General features: G+C 45.0%; 1 protein-coding gene across 1 annotated transcript in view; it reads right to left on the reverse strand.

Annotated features, from left to right (window-relative positions):
* Positions 1-1,123: 1,123 nt before the first annotated feature.
* ENDOD1 (endonuclease domain containing 1) overlaps positions 1,124-22,922 on the reverse strand; it is a 32,920-nt gene continuing 11,121 nt past the window's right edge. Inside the window, exon 2 of the mRNA XM_081153795.1 lies at positions 1,124-5,337. Within this exon, the coding sequence (XP_081009921.1) occupies positions 4,135-5,337 (1,203 nt within the window). The 3' untranslated portion in view covers positions 1,124-4,134. The remainder of the gene's footprint in view (positions 5,338-22,922) is intronic.

Consider the following 22,922-nt stretch of genomic DNA (forward strand, 5'->3'; position numbering starts at 1 on the left):
CCAGGAGAAACCTTAGCCCACCTCCTGAGCGCACCTCACAGTGGACTCCCATACACTCAACACAATAAACAAGGACAAGAGGTCATGACCACTCTCTTTGTTGAAATTTAAGCTTAAAAATACAGTTGACCCTTAAACAAGTGGGTTAAGGGTGCTGACCTCCCACACAGTTGAAAATCCATACATAATTTTTGACGCCCCCAAAACTTAAGCTGTCCCTTGGTATCCATAGGAGATTGGTTCCAGAAGACCCTGTGAATTAAAATCTGCGGAGGCGCAAGTCCCCTAAATAAATTGGTGCAGAACAATGCACACTATCAGCCCTCCGCATCGTGGATTCCTGACTGCAGACCAAAAACAGCACAGGTATTTATTGAAAAAAATCCACATATAAGCGGACCCGCACAGTTCAAACGTGTTGTTCAAGGGCCAACTGTAATTGCTTTGGACATAATTGTTAGAGATCAAGCCAGGATCTGGAAGAAAAATATCTACAAAAATAGACAATGTGAAATCTGAGAACCCATTTATGACAGTCAAGGAGTCCACAATCTGTTGCTCATAGTGAAATTCTAAAAATTGCCTATAGTGTGGTGAGCTTAGGGGAGATGCTGAACAAGTCACACATAAGACCCTGCCCACACTGGAGAGGTAGCCAAGAATTACTGTCAACTCCACCCAGAGGGGGGGCCCTACCAAAGGCCACAGAGAAGACAGCACCCCCTTCTGAGACTGCTTGTTATCTCTGACACTGCGGGAGTTTCCTAATGAATAAGCACATAATTGAGTGTGGGTATCATTTCCTTTGTGATTCAGATCAGTGAAGCAATACGCCTTTGGTGCTTATTTATGAAGGACATATCACAAATACTTCACATCCCAAGTAGCTCTCAGAAAAACAACGCTGAAAAGTGGTCCTAAGGCCTGTTTCACTGATCTAAACTTCTCTATATTTTCCCATGTCGAATTCAAAATTTAAAAAAAAAAAAAAAGGCCAATGTAAGTGGGAACTGCTTGAGTGGATCAAGAAGAAAATGGAAAACAATAAAAATCACAGATAATCCCAAAACCTCACTTCGACCGTTAGCATTCTCCCCCTTCAGACATTTCACAAAGTGGCTAATGAGTTGTCAACAACAATTACTTTATTGAGCATTGCTAGGTGCACAGCATTGTACAGAGCTTGAAAATGTCAGACTGATGTTTTTCACACCCTCTCTAAAGGCCTCCGGAATTCCCATGCTCCTCTGGTTTCGCATCCTGCACCCCAGGGAGCAGCCTGCTAGCACCTCTGCTGCCGCACTTACCATGCAGTTGTGTCAGGTGGTCTCCCTACTGGGCTTTTGAACGCTTCAAAGATGGGATCCGTGCCGCGTTTATCTCTGCATCCTTGACGTTCAAACCCATAATGGATGGATGAATGACTGGATGAACGAGGAGCGCTTCGCTCTAGTTCCCTCTCTAAACTCCTAGTCTGCGTTTAGGTGGAAGTGCTAATGCCGAGCGAGAGGCCAACGTTCAAAAGGCACGATGTTTGAAAAGGAGTGTCCACAAGCGTGGCTCGTCCACACACTAGAAAACCAGCTCCCTAAAGATGAAGAGGTGGCTGACTTCCCCAAGGACCTGAGACCGTAACAGAGCCACAGAAAAATCTCTAAGCCAGAGCTGGGGTGTATTGACCCAAACTCCCACCTCAAAACCCAAAGCAGCTGGTTGGCAACAGACCAGCAGTCCAGCCACATGCTGGGCCATGGCGCCTGTGAACCGGGGGCACGGCCATCTCCAGTGGTCCAGTGCAGAGTCTCAGCCACCTAAACCTAAGGATATTTTTTTGCTTTACTATCCCTTCCCAGATTTCAAAAAAGGCCATGCAAGAATAAATAAATAAGACACTGAACAAGAAGCCGTGAAACAGAAGACATTTCCAAAAGGCTCTCAAGGAGCAGTTGGGATACCCTGCTCCTTGCATGGTGCCAAGGGGCTCAAGCTGCCATGGATGCCCTGTTTGGGCCTTTCAGTTTGCAAATATGTACGTACTATGTGGGAATACAGAGTCTGTGGGACGTAGGAAGCGTGATGTTGCGCATGGATGGCCAATAGTGTCACCACATAGGATGAATCCAACGGATGAGTGTTTGATGGATGATGGAGAAAACTCCACCATGGTCCAGGGAGGCAGCCGAATAGTACCACATACACCACATATCCGACATCCAGGTGTGACGGGACATGTGGAAAAGATCCTGGCTCCTGATATGCCCTCAGGTAGCCGAGAAACTGAAGGCAAGCCTGCTGCCTCCCTGCGCCTCAGGCTCCTCGTTAAATGAAGGTTTGGCCAGACTGTCTCTCTGGTCACTTCTAAGATTTTCTTTCTTTCATCGGCAGGATTCTTGACCCATCGGTACCCTTGCCCTTCCATGTACCTTCACACGGCTGAGACGAAGGGAAGCCCAATTACAGATGTTAATGCTCACACACAGAACTGTTGGTGAAATACTGCTTAAGATTCTACAATTCAGTTCACAGCTCCCTATCACGGACCAGTCTGGGGTCATAAGCCCCAACCTTGCATCACAGATTGATTAGGATGCCAGCTCGCTGGCTGCTCTTCTACTCTGGGTCCAAGTCAATTATTTTTCTGCAAAATGTAACTCACTACACTCATGTTTCACGTCCACCAACCCAATACAAATAGCTGACCATCATTCTCTCCTCGTTGTCTTTCTGGGCCCCAAGTTTTTGCATCCGACTTTCAGATGAATGGTGGCCTGCGCCCCAAGATCAATACTTTACACGTGGCCCCTTTTTGTCTTTTTTTTTTCACCTCACAGCAACTCTTTAGAGCACTCAGAAAAATCCAGACCACTCACTCTCAGCTGTGGAAGGCAGAGCAAAATTTGGGAGCTTCTGTTGCCTCTTCTTACCATTTTCAGTGCAAGATTTAAAATGACAAGTGTTTGATCAAAAGAGTGGGGATTAGCTCTCAAACAGAATTTGCTTCAATGGGAGAGTTATGTTTTCTAGCCTCAAACACACTATAAAAATAATTGCCTAAGAGATAATTCTTAATCAAGTTTATACATATATAAACTTTCCAGATGGCTAGAATAGTTTTTGTTCAGTGGCTCTTTTCTATACATTTATACCAAAACAATCTTTTAAGGAAAGAAGTCAGCATGTTTTACTGTATTGGGTATTTGCTTGATGTATAAGACAGAATGATCTAGTATGCTGCAGAATTTGAATTTTCATATTAGCTTAATATGTAGGTCTTTGAGATCAAGCTTGTCAGCCAGAGATTTAATATATTTCAAGTTAATCCAAGCTTGGCTAGGGATGGCCTGGGACCTACTGCACTTACTCAGAGCTGGGCTCTGACCCTTGTGCCCTCTTCTTTATACCCCAAAAGACTGTCCTACATTGTTCAAGAGGCAAACAATCTTTGCCCTTGCATTCAAAATTTACTATGCCACATTTGGCATAAAATGCTTACCATTACATTAAAAAAAATGCTGCAAAATTCAACTCTGGAGATAAAAACATCTTAAAGATCCTTGGTAACCACGGAAAGCTAAGGGATATAGCAGATTCCATATCCTAAGAAAGCTATTTCAACAGGGAAGCATGTCTGCACCTCACCAAGGTCAGCTGAGTCATGGAGAAAGAAGCAAAAGACACATTGGCCAAGAATATTTCTATCAGTTTTGCCTTGAGTCTCAGAGAGTGATGGGAGGAACAAGGTATCTTTTACATTGTCTCAGAAAACCCTTTGGTTTAGACTTGTCCTCTTTCTAATTCTTCCCTCCCTCTTCTGTGATTTTTACTGATCACACTGAACACCAGAATATCTCAGCTGGTCATCTGTATCAGTAAATAAGTGAAGGTTATGGTTTAGAAGTTTGCCCATTTCACATCAGATGACCTACACATAACTCTGAACATTTCTCTAGGGTCAAGTCTAAACTGTACCATCTTCCTTTGCCAAAACATACAGACATCCCCAGGAAAGGCCAAAAAAATAATGATAATTGAGAGTGAACAAAAACCCACTGTACAGACAAAGTATTCCAGCCTTCTCTATTTAAAGAAAAAAATCAAATTTACTGTGACTGGCCACTATTAGTTTTTTGAGTTCTATAACTCCCCAGAATTTTCAAAAGTAACCCTGTAGCCAATTCGCTTGAAAACACTAAATACAACCTGAAATAAGCCACCCATGGTACCAAAAGCAGTGTCAAAGAGCAGAGAGATGGCACCACCAAGGCCCACTGCAATGTCCTTGCACACAATGGGAATGGCGCCCATGGTGTACACAGGGAAAGTGGCCACATCCACAAGGACTCGGACAGGGATGCCCAGAATGCGGCAAACAAGCTTTAGCAGACAACAAAGGATCCGGAGAATGGCCCTGATGATTTTGACTATGACTTTGAGTACCTTCCAGGGAATGCTTGCCAGCTCTTCCCCAATGGCCAAGAGGTACGAGACAGTGGCTGAACCCAGGTGGTACAGGCAACCTTCTATGCCATTAATCACCTGCTTGGTGACATACCACAGGATATACACAGTGTTCTTCAGGATTCCTACCACAAGGTAGCAAATTAACTGGGAGAGCTTGATGAACGGCGTAGCGATGAAGCCTACAAGTTTCCCCAGAAAGCTGCTCCTTTCCTCAGGTGCCTCTGGAGGCAGCAGAGCAGACCTCTTGCTCCTGGTGCTGGGGAGGGGACTAGTGCTTTCTTTAGATTGCGCCATCCGCTCTTCATCCTGGACTTGGTTAACCATTTCCAGGATCTTTTTCATTTTCTCTGTGTCCTGCTCTGTTTCACCACAGTTGTTCTGGAACAACTGAGGGTTAGATGGAAGCAGTTTCTCCAGCTCTTTCAGCATCACATCTTCTATGACATCACCGTCCCTGGTGTGCTTGACAAAGCCCATGGCCCAGCCTCCTCCAGGGACAGCACAGCAGGCTGCCAGCCACACAAACTTAGGGATGGTCACCTTGTCTTTCACTTTGATGTCTGAGGGCACGGCGCCCGTGATGATGTATAGGTCGTCCCCATCGCCGCACTGTGGGGTCAAGGCCCGGTCCATGAGGCTGTTGAGATTCATGTACCACCGCTCCTGGAAGGTCGGGGTCATCGGAGCTGCATTTGTGAGAGTGAATGTGGCCACATGGGAATCACTGCTGAGGGAGAATGGGTACAGCTGTCCTCTCTGGTAATCGGAATCCAGGTAATCTGTATTCAAGGCTTGCTTGCTTCCCAGATTGTTCACAGTGGTGGTGGCGTCAGCCTCATGAGTCACCTCGTCAAGGCTGCTGTTGGGGTCATCAATCTGAAAGAAGAGAGGGAGTGATCAGATGCATCTGTGCTCGGCAGTGAGGATGCCCTTGAACCACCCTGCCAAGACTCTAACAAAAGTCCATTTCCTACACTCAGGGTTGAGTTTGGCTTTCTGGTGCACACACACTTCATTCTAACATCCCCCAATCCCAATGTTTGAAAGCATCTTTCAAACACGCTGTTTCCTATTTTACTCTGTGTTTCTGCCACTCCTGCTCCGCGGTAATACCCCATCGCACTATCACATACTCACCCCCCCCCCCACAAATACACCATCATGACGTTCATTTCTAATCTGCTGTGGATTTATGAATTTCATAGCTCTTTTCTGGAATATTTTTCCATGCGATTCAACTTGACTGTAAAAATGAAGCAAGAGGAAAGTAGATCTCAATAGGCCCAAATGAGTCAGAAATGTGATTCAGATAATCAGCCACCAATGTAATGAGCACATTCTTAATGAATGTTTATATACTTTGGGATATATGAAAAAACCAACTCTAATCAGAGCATCTAAATCAAATGAGGGAAAACATATAGCTTACTGTAGTTATCAGATACTTACCAGGCTAAACTAAGACTAAAATTTGACAGCCCTGGCCGGTGTGGCTTGGCTCAGTGGCTGAAGCATTGGCCCACACACCAAAGGGTTGTGGGTTCAATTCCCAGTCAATGGCACATACCTGGGGCACATACCTGGGTTGCAGGTTCCATCCCCAGCCCCGTTGAGGTGTGTGCAGGAGGCTACCAATCGATGTTTCTCTCTCTCTTTCTCTTTCTCTCCCCCTCCCTCCCTCCCTTCCACTCTCTCTAAAAAAAAATCAAGAAAAAAATATTCTCAAGTGAGGATTAACAAAAAAAATTATAATTTGACCAATTGCTGTTTGAACTTAATCTCCCCATGACATTTAGTATTATTAACAATTCTGTCTAGGTCAATCTAGATATGTAACAATAATGCACCAATAAACCTACTCTTGCCCCAAACTGTGTGTGTGTGTGTATAAGATCTTGGGGATTTTGTTGTTGTTGTTTTTAATTCAGCAGTATAATGTATACTTTCACTTTCCCAACTTGAAAGGAAAAAAAGAATCAGCTCAGGATCGACGCAGAACTCTGTTTTTACCTCTCAAACCAGACCAGGGACCCTGTATATTCCCCCAGGACCCAACCAAGGACTGACACACATTAGCATCTCAAGGTACTAATTCCTCTTTATGCCCTGAGATAGTCATCATGACAGACAGGCATAATAGCAGGAAGTTGAACTAACCCACATTTTCAAAAACAAGGGAAGTTAAATAAACTATGTTATATCTATCAGAGAAATATCTCAAAGCCATTAAAAAGCACTTGTAATTATGATGAATTTGTAATGATGAGGAAATATATGCTATAAGGCTGAAAGGAAAAGACAGGATATGAAATTAAATAAAAACAATTTTTTAAGTCTAAAAACAGGCAAGAAAAACTTTGGAAGGAAACAGAAGAAAATGTCTGCAATGGTTTTTTGATTCCTGGGGATGCTAGTGATTTTCTCCCTCTATTTTCTTGGTTTTTTCCCTATATCTCTCCTACCCACCTCTCCTGCTGACATCAACCCACACATTATTTATATTATGTGTTACTTTCAAAGGGAAACAAACAAAAAAGAAACAAATTAAAATAAGTAAATTCTTAATATCTGATTCCGTAGAGTTAGGGCTACTCACTAATATCCATCACTAAACCCAAGGAAGTCAAGGCCATGCGAACTGTGTTGTGCCTCTTTACAGGAGAAAAACCAACCATGCCTTTCTTTGATGGCAAATGTGGGCATGTTCACGGGAGTATGTGTACGGTTACCAAGGGCAATGGGTGAGCAAATTGATGCGAAAGCAGGAATATTTCCTGAAGTCTAATGGATTACTCCATAGCCTTACCCTTCCCCCAGTCTTAGAATCAGCAATGATCCTAGATGTTCTCCACTCCCATCAGATCCCCAGAGGACAGAGATAAGCTGCTCATTCATTTTGTAAAGCTTCTGCAGCTGCTCTCCTGGGGCTGAAAGATATACCACAGGGGACTATCAGCCTCATTCCTGAATCGTGAGATCAAGATATGACAGAGTCAAGATTGTGGAGTCTTGGGTGTGAAGTCAGGAATTTCAAGATGCACATGTTTCCATGGTTACTAGGCATCCTGTCTGCATTTAGCCTACAACTTCTTGATCCCCTCTAGGGAAAATCTGGAGCTGATTTTTTTAAATTGGTAGCCCGGTGACAGAGCATAGGCAGGACGCAGGTGTGTTTTCAGCCCAAGGGCCATCCAGGAATGAAACAGTGCCTACAGGGGTGGATGGCAGGCCTGGAACAGGAGCGGAGAAGAGAGACTCTTGGATGAGAAAGGGAAGGAGCAAGAGAGAGAGGCAAAGGGGGAAGAAAAGGAGAGCAGTGAATGAGAGAAGAAGAGAGAGGAGAGGCAGAAACCAGGACTGTGGGTTGACGAGTCTCAAGCTCTAGAGCATAGCCTCCCAGTTGCCAAGGTCAGAGGAGATAGCTGGTTGCTTCTGCTTCCTCTCAGGCCACTTGGGTTCATGGGGCTTCAAATTTCTGCTGTGGCTGTGCACCTGGCAACCAGGTTAATCCTTTCCTGCCCACACTTCAAAGGTACAAGGGAAATGGGCCAGATGGCACCGAGGTTGCTGGCAAGGCCAGGGCCTACTTCTGCAATGGGTTCTGTGCCCTGGGCCTCCCTGGCAAAAGGAATAATTAAACTATATGCTGTGGATACATAGGCAGGAGAGAACACATCTTCCCTCCCCCTTTCCTTGCTTCTGCAGAGCCCCATATCCACATTTTTTTGATCTTCATATCTGGCTCTATGGTTTGATGACAAGATAGAATATAATGTTTTAAATCAAGACAGAAGGCCTGCATACTGTACCTATATAGTGACGAGGTGCGGGGTCAGGGACTAATACAGTTTAAACTACTCAATACTTGTTTTCAACATAGCACTATATGGAAGGTATTTTTATCTTATTTTACCTTATTTTACAGTGTCCTAAGACAGGACACAGAAAAATGGTGTAACTTCTCAAAGTCACCTAATAATTAGCAGGAACAGGGTTTGAACTGAAATCGGTCTTTTTATTCCTAAAGCATGCATCCTTTATTACTAAGCCATACTTTCCCCCGTCCTAAAGGACACTGTGATACCAGTTTTCTCTGTCACAGATTGGGAAAGAGTATTGCACTAGCTGCAATTGCCTTTTCTCTCCGTGTCATGGGATAAATGAAGTTCCTCAAGGTTGCAGGGAGAGAAGCTGCTATCTGGACGCCCGGTGTTGCAGTCCCAGACTAGAGAGAATGGCAGGGAGAAGGGAGAAGGGCACATCTGCAGGCTGGCCTTCATGCCTCCTTGTTGGCTTTGCCCAGGGCACATGGCAGCTGAGCCAGTAGCTTCACAGTCTAAAGGTGTGGCAGCACAGGCAGGGGGCAGCTGGCCAGAGCCGTCTCCAGACTACTATTACCCTTAGAAACCGGTCAGCGGTCTGGCTCAGCGTTCCTGTTACAGTAGCTCCTCGGCTGGCTACTCCCTTTTTATTCCTCTGCACCAGCAGGGGCACCAGAGAACAGCAAGCACAGCGAAACTTCCCGGAGAAAAACTGTAAAATCAGTCCACTCAGCACAGCCTCCTCCACTCCCGCTGCACAGAATGGAGTGAAACAGTTAGGAAAGGGGCTCTACACAGCCACGGTCACCTGGATAAACTGTATGGAGTAACTGAATCCGGATTGTATCCCTTAAGACTTTCTGTTTTCAATGAACACTCATTCATGTTGCCTCCGGTAAGGATGGTTCACTGGAAGGATAGAAAGGCACAGAAACCAAGAGAAGTTGAACCAATAGACTCCCAAAGACCCAGAACTGTGGTGGAGCTTGGATTCCAGAAATGGATTCCAGGCAGCTCTAAGAAATTTTGGCAGCAAGAGTCTGTGGCTGAGACTAATTCGACATTAATGATTGCCATTGTTCAGCCACATTTGACCTGTTGGACTTTTTCTATCTCTCCCTCCTGGCTTCTTCACCTACTTCTTTCTGTGTAGCTCTTTTCTACTTCATGCCTTCTGCTGACCTATGGTCTCCGTTCCATCACCACTCGAGCTTGCACATGGATCATCATGGCCTCCCTGGCCACTGACCATATCATTAACCTGCAATCTTAGCTACTTCTGTTACTTAATTTTCTATTTCAAATGCTCAAGAGACAGGATCCGATTTACCCAGATCAACTTTAAATATCAGGTCATGTCAAGACAAGCCTATGGAATAGCCATCCTTGAGTTAAATGCTCACCCCTGTCCAATCAGCTGTGGCTGGGTGCTGGAGAAAGAGCTCTGGTGATGGCACAGGGCTTCCCCTCCATCAGAGACCACGGAAGTGTCAGGCATCTTGTCTAGTCATAGCCTTAGTTCAACACACTAATATAGATAAATGAGTGTGAATAATACTAAACAAAATTAAAACAAGAAATAAAAAATAAATTTCCCAAGGTTTATCTAATCTAGTATTACTCTCTGACAAAAATAACAAAGAATGTCTTATAAGATGACATGTTGACCTTCTATAAACACTTTATTCTCTCCTTTGAGGGTCCAATTAGATATACCTCAAAACCTCTCTTTCTGTCTTTTCTGTGTCTTATCTTCTTTTTCATATTTTGTATCTCATCAACTCTCTATATTGTATACTAGGTGAGTTCCTCTGATATATCTTCCAAGTCACTAGATCACTCTTCAGCTATGTCTAGTTTACCTGTTTGTTGAAGTTTGTTTCCTTTTTTCATCTCAATGATTCTTTTTTCTTTTCTAGCATTTCTATATGGTTCTATTTCAAATTTTCCTTAATTATTTTCTCTTGTGAAATTCTTTTTTATCTTTCAATAATTTAGACATGCTTATCTTAAAGTCCCTTTAAGATTTCTCTATGTTATTTGGTTTTTCGGTTTATTTTGCTGCTTCTATTGGTTAACTTCAAGGTGGTGTGTATAGTAAGTGCTTTTCACTTTTTGCTGGTAAGCTTGTCTTCTTAAGAGGTCCATGGTGCTTTGTTGAAAAAAAACAAAGTTAATAGGATTACTTTTGCAGTTGCCTCTACCAGAGCCCTAAAGAGTTCGATAATTGTGAACTAGTTTCTGAGTTATTTTTTCAGCTCAGGGTTTCCACAGGGAGGAATCAGTGCAAATTTGAACCTATACAAAGGAAAGATGATGAGTCTAGACTTACTTCTGGGATGGTTTGTATTTCTGCTCATGACATGGGTGGGCAACTTTTAGGAAATTTTTCTGTCTAGTTCATCAATGCTGCTGCAATTTGCTAGCTTTCAGCTTTACTCGGTAAGCCTAGTTCCAGTTTCAAGTCATGAATAGGGTATGTAACCTTAACTCCTGTCCCCACGCAGGTTAGAGACCTAGCATCCATGTGGCTTCCCACACATAGCTTTGGCCACTGGTTTCTTATATATTTCTGGCATCTGAAAATTTCTTTCTTACTTTTTTGCTGAAATATGAATTTGTATATGTGTGTGTGTGTGTGTATACACACACACATATATATTTAAATCCAATATTTCTATGTGATTGCAGTGGGAGGAAAGAAATTCCACATCTGCCCAGGCATTTTGTTTTCCTCATTGTCTCAGGTTTAAAAAGTTTCTCCTAAAATATGCCTTCTTTACTTTTATAACTCAACAGATTTATTACCCCCAAATTTATTTACCTTGCTTAAATCTCTCTTTTTTTTTTCTTTTCTATTTAGACCACCTCCTGGTTAAGTGTTTGGTGAAAGTAGAACAGTATTTTCCAGCAGCTTTACTGATGATGTCAAGAACTTCATAAGCTAAAAGTTTCTCACTAAGAATAGGATATAGGGACTCCCAGCTCTTTTCTAAATCACATCAACCAGCTTAAAAACAATCTGATTCTGTTTGTTTTTTGCCATTTCTTTGCATTATCTATTACCTATAATTTTTTCGCTGTTCATTCATAGGTATTTCCATCTTCCTGTAATTTATTTCCATTGATTTTGTATTCTGCAATGTAGAGTCATTCAAAAAATTATATATTATGCCCTTGCATGGTGGCTCGGCGGCTGGGGCATCATCCTGTGCACCAAAAAGGTTGCAGGTTTGATGCCTGGTCAGGGCACATACTTACATTGTGAGTTTGATCCCTGGTCAGGACGTGTACAAGAGGCAACCTATGGATTTTTCTCTCTCACATCAATGTTTCTCCTTCTCTCTCTCTCTAAAATCAATAAAAACATATTCTCATGTGAGGATTAAAAAAAATTAGATATTACATTATGAAGTCACTTCACCATATCATTTATAAACCATATTAATTCCCGGGGCCTTATAATAGTCTGCTAACTGACCTCCACTGAGAGAAATGCCCCTTATAATTCCTACTTTTTGTCTTAAAACCAGTTTTAACCTATGACAAATCTTTCTTCTGATCCCAAGATGAATAATGTTTTATTATCATTTGTTAAAGAATCATCTGAAAAGCTAAATAAAATCACTATAACAGCTTCCTGTCATTACCATGCTTATTTAACTCCACAGTCAAGTATGTTTGGCAGGCTCTCACTTTCTGAAGGAGCGACAAAGTGTGTGTGCAACTAAAATACCTAATGCATGTAAGGGAAACTGTATTAAAAGTAGTACTACTATTGTATTTTAAAAATCTAATATATTCTTTGACTAGTGTCATGTAAAGGGCAGATGTATTTTTCCATGCTCTCTGCAGGTACAGTTTAATGATCCAGTTATTGCAATTACAGTAAATTACTGACAACACTGCTCCCTAAAAACAAAAATGCACCTATGATGTAAGAGGTAATTTCAGATTACAATTTCTGGGCTACACTTGCCCTTTTGTAGGCACCACTAATCTTATTCTTTGGTTTCCCAGCAGAATCTCTGAAGTCGGGGCAGGTACAAAGATCTCACTGTGTAACTCTCCTCCCTGCTGACCTAGTCCCCCTGGGCTGCCAGGGTCATTTGATATTGTTCCTGTGGTTCATGGAAACTTTTTTTCCCTTAATCACAATATGTTAAGTAGGTTTTAGAGAAATGAGCTCCTCCCTCCACCAGCATCCTGCTCCATAAATAATCTTATAAAAAATTCCTTTCAAATTTAGTACCAAGAAAAAAATAGTTTCTCTCCATGAGTTGGTCTGTTTCCTTCTGCCAGACATGAAAAGCTATTTAAGCCCATGGGATTTCTTTTTTGCTTTGGAATTAAACAAAAGGAGACTTTCAGTTTTCCTGCTAATATGCATGTAAAAAAAAAATAGACTGATAGAAAATTGAAAATGAGTACTGGAGGGGAAATATTCACCTATTCAACAATATTTATTAATTTATAATAATTTACAATATTTATAAGCATATATTTTTGTGACTAGTGCTGTAAGAGGAAGCATCAGAATTGGTGGTAATAATAATAATAACAACAGCAACAACCACCATTTATCGAGCACTTTATGCCAGGAACTATTCTGAGAACTTTACATGCATTAAATCAGTCAGTGGCTGTGCTAAGTTTGACTCATTTGAACTAACAAAACTAGGTACTATTATTATCACCTGTTGACAAGTAAAGAAACTGAGTCACATCAAGATTAAGTAACTTGCTTACGGTCACTCAGTTAGTGAGTAGTAGCATCAGGGCATGAGCTCAGGAAGCCCAGCCCCACCACAGCTGCTTTATACACTTGATATGCCTCAAAATAGGCCTTCACATCAAGAAACTCATCTTCTAGTTAGGAAAACAAGACAGATACATACGAAGTTACGCTGGAAACCAAGAAAAAAACAATAGCGTAATGCAGTTTATGTTAAGTGCCAAATAAATGGTATAAAGAAAAAAGAACAATCAGATTTCAGAGGAAGGGCACAGTGGGTAGAGTCAAGGAAGATTTCTTACTTCTTGGAGAAAGCAAAAGCTGAGGAAGGATTAGAAGGATGTGGAAGACTTTGATAAATTTAGAGAAATAGAAAGGTCAGTAAGGCTTAAGACCTCTACACAAAGGCTTGGAGGCAGAGACAAGTAGCCTGTGAAAACAGGATTCTGAGTAAGAAAAAGAGAAAGGTTTAATTGGAAAGGACAGCAGGGGACCAGATTATAGATGAATAATTAACCACCACTCAGTGAGTACTCCCTATGTTCCAGGCACCAGGATAGTGCTTTACATAAAGTATCTTCTTTAATCCTAACAGGATCTCTATTACTTTCCTTTACAGAAGGAAAAATCTAGGCTCAGACACTGAGGAGGGTGCCCAGTGTCACAGTCAGCGAGGGTGAGACCACAAACCCACATGGTCTGACTTCAACAGCTATAACGCATGACTGCTCTGCTCCACTGTACACAGTGGAAATTCCCTGACGGTGTCTAAGGACCAGAGTATCTCTAGGGACATGTCATTTCAGGAAGATCCACTTGGCTGCCCTGGGCAGGAAAGCCTGGACCGCAAAGGAGGCGAGGGAATGGAACAGGAAGGCCATGCGCAAGGCTCCGGGAGGACGTGAGCGCTGTCCTGGGAGGGTCTGTGGAAACTGAAAGATGATGTCACAGGCCAGAGATGGGGTCACCGGGAGATGAAGGACAGTGGAGGACAAGTAAACAGGCTGACTTTTAAATGAGATGAAACTGACAGGCAGAAATATTTTATAGCAGCTAGAGATTCAGAGCTGGAGCTTGGGAGCAGAAGCGAGGTTGGAATTCCAGATGAGCAGTTAGCCACGGAGGTGTATTAACAACAAACACTCAACTGGTTCCCCCACTTTCTGTGGTCAGGCACCGTGGCGGGAGACTTACAGAGAATAATTAGAAGTACACAAATGAGCGTCTTTATTTTAATTGCTGTAAATTTATGTTTACTGTGTCCTAGGAAAATATAGCCAGTGTTTCATATGCACGATCTCGTGGATATTATTATTGAGAACAAGACTAAATTGGTTTTCCAGGGAGTTGATTTAACATCAGTGTAAAGGCCAATTTCAAATAAACAGCAGTAAAGGTAGTACTTGGACACGGAGGAAGCTACAGAGCAGGTTTGCAAATGACTACAGACAGCACTGCTGCATCCCATTTGCTCCGCACCGAGCCCTACCAGGTAGGCATGTTTAACACCTGACACATGGGAAAATGAAAACTCAGGTAAGTGACATGTACAAGGTCATCCAATACAGAAGTGACAGAGCCGAGGCTTATGCCCAGCATCTTAGACTCCAAAGCTCCTTGCTACATGCCATCGGCAGCCCCGCCTCTGGATGAGAGAGACACGGGCGGTCACTCTGGAGGGCAGCAGGAGGAGCTGGGAGGCACAGAGGGAGCCGTGGGACAATCCACAGTCTGGTGTCGCATCAAAAAATTGGAGAAAACTTCGGCTAGGAGAGGATTACCTGCCTCAGAGAGGAAAGTGAAGATGGAGACCAAGGCCAAGGCCTTTCGTGATTAAAGAATCCTCAGTGAGATTTCAAAGGGCAATTTCCACAGAAGGCTCTGGAAGGGAGACAGGTGGTGGAAGTGACTGTATATGGGCAAGAGGAGGGTACAGAAACAGACCTCTTCTTCGAGAAGTCTTTAGGTAACAGGAGATGAACAGGGCCCTGGATTGAGGAGCAGGATTTACAGGGATAAGCAGATTGTCTCCCAGCCCTGGCTGGTGTGGCTCAGTGGTTAGAAGGTTGGCGCTCATACCCGAAAGGTCTCGGGTTGTATTCCTGGTCAAGGGCACATACCTGGGTTGCAGGTTCGATCCCAGGCCCCAGTTGGGGGCGAGTACAGGAGGCAACCAATCGATGTGTGTCTCTCATATCAATGTTTCTCTCCCCCCCCCCAACTCTCTAAAAATCAATGGAAAAAATATCCTCAGATGAAGATTAACAAAACAAACAAACAAACAAACAAACAAGATTGTCTTCTAGCCCCCACACAGAGCCCAAGAAAGAGGGGGTGTTGGGAGGGTGGGGCTACTTAGGTCTCTGTACCAGGGGGCATCCCAGGGGGATGCTGAGAAGGCGGTGGCCTAGAGGAGCAGTGAGCCACCGAGCAGAGCCCCGGTCCCTGAGGGTTTCTGGGCTGTGAAATCCCTGCAAACCTCAGGGGCCACAGTGACCCAGTGCGGCTCTGCCACAGGGGAATTTGTCACTGAGGAGGGAGGAGGAGCTACTTGTTGGAAGTGACAGTGATCTGCAGGACAACACAAACATGAAGCTCCAGCACCTGCCAGCCACACCCTGCTCAGCCACATGCTCTCTCCTCTGCCTCCTCTTCTGTCCCCCTCCCTCTCCTCTCAACTCCTCCAGGGACAGAATCACACTAACTGCACAAGCTTCCTGGGAAACAGACCAGAGACGTGGCAGGTGCAGGGGAGGCCCCTAACTCCCTTCCTGGCACCAAGCCTGCACAAGTGTTTTGACGTGACCAAGAACCCCACAGGGCCAGAAGAGTAGGAACTCAGCAAGGTCCCAGCTAGGACCTCCAAGGCCAGTCAGGGGACTGTGTCACGGAGCCAGGAAGCGAGGGCAGCCCTGACCATGGTGGGGGTGTCACAGAGTATCCCAGAACACAGAGCTCGAGGAGGCTTTACAGGGGGCTGGAATGGCTGGGTGGGGAGAAGTTTATAATTACTCACCAAGATTTGTCTTAAAGAGCAGTCACAGTGGACCCACCAGGGGTTTAAAAGTCAAGAGGAAAGTTATCAGGGGAGCCGGTGTGCCTGAGAGCGGCTCCTGGTTACTCCTTCCATCTTTGCAGACTGTACGCTGCTCACACATTGGGATCATCTCTTGTACTCTGTCTACCTAATTCACAATAAAGACCCTGTGTGTGGCGGGTTCTTGGCAGGCATTTGCTGATTGCTATGCTGTGACTGCAGCAGTGGGAAAGGGGAGGGGGTCAGCAAAGGGAATGACACTGGGAGCACGTGGAGGAGAGCTGGCCTGGCATGAGGGAACCTCCTCCGAGAAGGCCAGAGAGGAGAATGCATGAGGAACTGGCAATCTGAGTGTTCAGGGCAGCAGTGGCCAGCTTCTCTGCCATAAGTGGGGGCATGGTGGGCAGGACGTAGGGAGAACAGGGATGGTCTGCAAGTCTCCTGAGGTCACTGTGCCCAGGAATTCACAAGAGGAAGGCTGCTGAAAAGAAAGGAAGGCTCCACAAAGGCCAACCAGGATTAAGGGGGCAGGCCAGCTCTGCTGACACCAGGGTTGTAGTTTGGTACTTATTTTACCCACAACAGTGACCTACAGTCCAGGGACAGGTGCAGAGAACAAACTGGCCTACATGCTGTCTGTGGTGGGAGCAAAGTGTGGGGACCCTGTCACTGCAAACAGCTGAAGTGCCTGACCTCAGAGTCTAGGCAGGCAAGGGAAAAGGCTACAGGTGACAGCTAATAGCACTGCTAGTGTGAAGAGACTGAGTAGGTGCCAGTGCAGGTGAGGAACAGACAGGCTCAGGGGATGTGGGGAGGGGAAGACTGAAGAGAAGGGGCAGTGGGTCCGCAAATGGCAGGTGGAGGGCCAGGTGTGACCCTGCTGCTGATGGGTACCTGGCATGATTCAGACAGTGCTGAGTGTGGGATACCAGTGGATGGTCAAGTTAGGCAGGCTGACCACCAAAGACAAAGTGGGGAGAAGTCTTCCAAGCAGAGAAACTACATTTGTCCATCTCTCTGTCCCACTGAGTTGAAGGGTCAGAGCCAGTGCCGATTATCTCTGCTCCCTGCACCTGTTATGATGGCCCTTCAACCAGGAAGTGACCAGTATTTGTTGAATTATCCCATTAGACCTCCACAATAATTTCTGACGCCCATCTGATTCCCTCGTGTGCAGATGCAAACAGACAGGCTCCAGAGAGTATGGCTGAGCTGTCCTCTAGACCTGCTCCAAAATCTGCCCGAGGAAAAGCTTGTCATCAAGAAAAACACACCAAAAAGCTTATGAAGCTTTGCAATGATTCAGGAAGGGCGGCATTTCCTTCTCTGGGGAATCTTAGGCAGAGGCCAGACAAGCATATGCAGGTTTGATTAAGGCCAGATCCTGTGATCAAGGGGCAATCAAGTGAGCTCCTAGAATGCTGCTGGGGGAAAGAAGCTAGGTCCCTTGGGGTTATTTTTATTTTTCAACAGGTGTTAAATAGTCAGATGAACTGAACAGGGCATGTTCCAATTTTGTTCCTGTTCACAACTTTTTGAACTATGATACATACAGGAACATTACAGAGATGCTATCACCCCACTGCCTATCACTAGGTGGGTGGGAGGGCCCCTCCTTACCAGAAACAGGATAGTGTAGCTGATAATCGGAGCATCAGATAATCTTATCAGAGCTGGTGCTGGACAGTGCAAACAGGCCCTCTGCAGTCACACACATTGGAATGAACTAGATCTGAGGCCTTGGATGAGTCCTAAGAGTATCCACTCACCACGGAAAACCCCCAGCACCAAGGAAGAGCCTTTCAGAAAAGAAGAGTGGAAGCTGCCGGGGCCACAGAGCTGATGAAGAACATTTGAGGGGAACAAACCAGATCTTTGAGCTCGAGAAAGGATTAAATAGAGTTCTGACCCACCCATTTAAGAAGAAAAAAAATCCTTCCTCCTTGGCATCTAAAATATTCTTTATCCTTTTGGGGACAGAGACGGCTTTAGAAGAATTAGAAGGGATTTTTCTTTCTTTTTTTTCCCCTTTTGCTTAAGGAAAGAGAAATGTCAGCTTTTCCTTCCCTGGCCAACCCTTCAGCACCCAGGCTTCCAGGTCCTCTTTGACTTCCTCCCGTGAACCACCCTTCCTCCGGGCTCCCAGGGCCACTCACACACCTTCCTGCCTTTGGAGAGAAGCAGGCACTGGCAGCCCTCCCTGTGATGTGCACACAGTAGGTGCTCTGCAAGTGTTGGGTGAACTGCAGAGATGCAAAGACAAATGGCTGAAGAGTTCTCTCCTCCTAAGTCGGGAGATGAGGGAACGGGAGAAAGAATGCAAGGATATTCCACTTCCATTTCAGACTTTCCTTTTTCTTGAAAATTAAAAAAATTTTTTAAAGGGGGTGGAGGGATTTAAAAAAAAATGCACCAAACCTACACCAGCAATACTGCAGGCAAGGGAGGCCTTCGAGGAGGCCCGCTTGCGGCCTTGAGGGCAAACGCACTCCCATGGGACGCCTCGGACTGCTCTTCTCACACAAAGCTCCAAGTTTCCAACTCCTGGGAGCCTCAGAAAGGGTACCGACTCCTTTAAGACCTTTCCAGAACTGCAGTACCTTCTCAGGTTACATCAGCCCTGGTCTTCTCTGGTTTCCTTCCTCATTACTCACTGAAGCCTGTTTTCCACCCCGGATTCCGCTTTCTTTTCCAGAGCAATTATTCTTAGCCTGTAACTGCGTGGGACAGAATTCAGTTCAGTGGAGCTGTCTCCAGTTCTCACTTTTTCCACCTTCCAAGTTCAGACAAGATTCAAGGTTCTTAGGCCAGGCTGCCAGTCAGAATCACCTGGAAGCTTAAAAACAAAAACACCTCCAGGCCTTACCCCAGAACAATTAAATCAGAACCTCTGGGGTAGGGGCAGGGCTGGGAATCAGGATGCTTTTAATGTTCCCCAGATGATTCTAAATTAAGAACCGGCTGGGCCAGATCTTTATCACATTCTTATTTATCAGTCTGGTGGAGTTGAGCCCCTGCCTAGACAGCCATTAGAAGGAACCAGTTAATGTGTCCTTAAATTAATAGTTCTCAAAATTCAATTTGTATTAGAAGCACCCTGGTCCTTATTTTTTTAAATGCAGATTCTTGTGCTTCACACCAGAGGTCTATTCACTAGGTCTGGAGTGGGGTTGAGAAATGCACTTTCAACCACCACCCCAAGTGATACCGATGCAAAATATTTAAAACACTGAAAAGCAAATATTTAAAACACCTTTGGTAGTGCCCCAGCTGGGCTTAATTTATTCACATACTATTCATGCTTTATGACAGGTATTATCCCCAAATTGCAAGAGCTGTGATGATAACAGGGGAGAGAGCCAAGTATTAAAGAGCCATTCAGGTCCTCCACCTATCAGAGGAGCTAATATCCTGATCATAAAAATGTATAAACATAGATTTCCTGCCTTATTTACATGCAGAATGAAAAGCCTATTTTTTGCTATTTATACTCTTTTGAGCATACCTCACTACTCTAACATATCCAACAACATCCTGGTTAATGATAAACTGGCATATTCATGGGGTCCTCTCAGAACTCCTCCATTCAACCAAAACAGGCCAAGGCCTGTCCCCTGCCATGTCAGTTACGTGGCTATAATGTAAATGCTTCCCCGCTTCTCTCTGTACTGCCCATGGCATCAGTGGCTGGGGACGCCTTCACCATTCCCCTCTGCTGCTTACATTCTACTTGGATGCCAAGGCCGGGTTTCGACCTCATAGCTCTTGTGCTGCTCAGTCCCTTTGGCTTCCCAGATCCATTCTCCACTCTTCTCTGCCCTGCTCTGTGGCCCAGGAGGCTGACTTTTAAGGACCACATCATCTGAGCTCTCTTGCCCTCTGGTTTCTGACTGGAGCAGCCAACGGGACGGTGGGAGGAAAGAGAAAGAGCAGAGTACTTATTCCCTTGCTCCCTCCCCACCTGGTTGCTGCAGTTCTGGCTCCAGATGAGCTTCTCATGGCTCCCACCAGGCATCCCCTGACCCCAAAGACCAGGGATGGTGACAGCTTCCTGTGATGGCTAGGTCCTAGGCGCTTCACCATATCTTGTTGACTCCCTTAATTCTCTAGAAATCATTTCTTCATTCAGTTCTGTTGGTTAAACTAATTCGAGAGTTCCATGTATTTCTGGCCAGGACCCTGGTTGATACAGCTACAGTGAGATCTTTCCCAAGAACCCAACTCACTCAGTCCTAGGAGGTCACAGCCACCTCAGGGCATTGGTAGCATGGATGACACGCATGGATGGTACACAGAACAGGTTCTGCTGAGTAGTGAGGGTCCCTCAATTAATCTAATCTGGCTGCTTACTCTGGGCCCTCCCAGCCAACCCCCAGGTATACCAGCCCCTGTCAATCAATACGCCACGGTCAACTTTTACTTCTGACTTAGCTGAGTAGTTCTGACACTATCTCTGAAGGAGCAGCACTTGTTACTGCATGGCCCCCTCCTACACACCCCCTTGCCTTGCCAGTCACAACCAAGGAACAGCCAATCTGGCCAGCAACCAACCAGATGGGTCTCTCGGGTTTTCTATCCAAGGAACCCAGCGACTAACAGGGAGTGAAAGTTGCTAGATATGGTTTAGGGCTGGTTGTCAGGCTGATCTATGGGAAAGCAGGTAGAAGAAAGAGTGTAGGAGAAAGAATCTGAAGATTAAGTGTGACCTTTTGGTTTGTAGAAGTTTCTTGGCTCTGATTCCTTTGAGGCCTTTGGGTATCTCTGTCCCTGCGCCTGTAACTCTACCAGAGATCTCTTACAACAGCCCTACCCTTCACCCAAGTAAGCTTGGGTAAGCTTATGGGTCATGCACCAACAAGCTTGAAACATCAGGAGTCCTATTCTTATGAGAACTCACTCACTAAGCTCCCTGAGGGAATTGGGGCAGGGACCTTGTAGGTGTGGAACCTTCTAGATACCTGGATTAAATCTCGGGAACAAATGAAGATACAAGGCTGCTGTGGTCCCAGAAGTCTGGGAACAGATCAGGGGGGTACCCCAGGGGACAGAGAGAAGAACTTCTACCAAATTCAGGGAAGGTATCAGTGGACAATGTAACATAGAGGACAGTGCAGGAGCAATTGAACTCAGAGAAAAAACTGAGACCAGTCACAGGGAAGGTGGCAGTGGAGCAGGAATGTGGACTTTTCTTTTGTTTTGACAGGGCTAAGTGGCTTTATTAGACAAAGCCAGGATGACAAAGGTCTTCAGAGTTGGCATTGGGGCCCTTCTTTTTGCTAAAGGTGGGCATAACATTGACAAAGCGCCAGTTGTATTGCATCTGTCGCTTGGCCCAGCCCGTCTTCTTCTCCTGTTTGGCCACCTCTCACTTTCCCAGCATGGACCAAGGAACCATTTCAGCAATAATACTGGGTGGGACCTGGGGCCATGGTAAGCCTCATCCTGGTGACCTCCAAGGCAGGCATAACCTGGGAAGCAAAGGTTACTTATTTATTCAACATACTTAATGTATTTGCACTGAGTGCTCAGACACAGTGCAGAGTGCCTCTTGTACACACTGTCACATCGCATCGTCCTAACTCCTCTGCAGGACAGGGACAACTTATTAGCCCCGTGCCATAGATGGGGAACTGAGCTCCATGAGATTCAGTAACATGTCCAAGGCCACACAGCTGGTAAATGACAGAGCTGGGACGCAAGCCAGTTTTGTCTCTCTACAAAACCTGTTTTCTTAACCACTCTGTTTCCGTCTTTGCCCCTTCAGGGCTAATAGTGTAGCAAGAGACAAATAAACCACTTTTTCTTGGTCACAATCTGCCTTCCCCACTAAGTAACAGGACACCTGCAGGCAGGGGCGGGGTCTTGTTCCAGCACCATGTCTTAGGCTCTATTTCTTGGCTTAGTCCTGAGAACTCAATAAGTGGTTTTGCTGCTGATGATAATGATAATACTGATAAAAGTATCAGTCAGCAGCTGGATGTCTTACTACTCATTTTTCCTATGCTAAAATTCTAGATCTGCTGACCAGGAATGAATAAATGAACAGATAATGAACAGGGTCAGCTTGTTTCTGTCACTGAAGATCCCTGTAATTCCATGCCCACCTGCCTACCTCTTAAACCCAATTCATTCATAGAGGACAAATTTATGATAAATTCTTGTCTCTGATTGGCTTCAACCACATTTATTATGTAAATGAATGAGAGAAAACACATGGGCCCCGGCCTGTGGCCAGACTGGAGGAACAGAATGGTACCCAATATTGACGGCAGCAAAAGCAACAGCAGTAACGAGCCTGGTCAGTGAGCTACCTGGGCACAGAACTGCGGCCTGCAAGATGCCACCTCGATTATGGACTCACCCTCACCTGAAAACTGGGACAGGCCCCTAGGCCATCTCCATACAAGATTACAGCTATAAGAGAGAGCCTTTCTCCAAAGGCAACAGGCAAAACTTACACTTCATTATAAATATCATTTGAGAAGGGGACCTAGCCCTTAGCCCGTTTTCCACAGCATAACTCTCACTTGAGGCTAATAAGTCTGCCCTCAGGCAAAGTCATGTCCATTTCTTTGACTTTTCTCCTGAGTTTTTGAAATGTTACTCTTCTTCAAAATCCTGTAAACGTGGACTATACAGAGGCAGGGTTTAGAATTAGAACTAAAACACCAGATTAGAAATGAGGCCATCTGTCAGCCCTGCCACTTACTGGCCTTGTGACTTTGGGCAGTGACTCCTGGGCCTCTGTCTCCTTCAAGAGGAAAGGATATGTCTGCTCGGGACATGGGGAGGGGAAAGAAGGTGGGATTATTTTAAGCCGTCCATGAGTTATATGTGATGTGAGCTTGAAAGAAAAATGTGATAAACT

The sequence above is a fragment of the Miniopterus schreibersii genome (genome assembly GCF_964146895.1).
Source record: "Miniopterus schreibersii genome assembly, chromosome: 12".
NCBI lineage: Eukaryota > Metazoa > Chordata > Mammalia > Chiroptera > Miniopteridae > Miniopterus > Miniopterus schreibersii.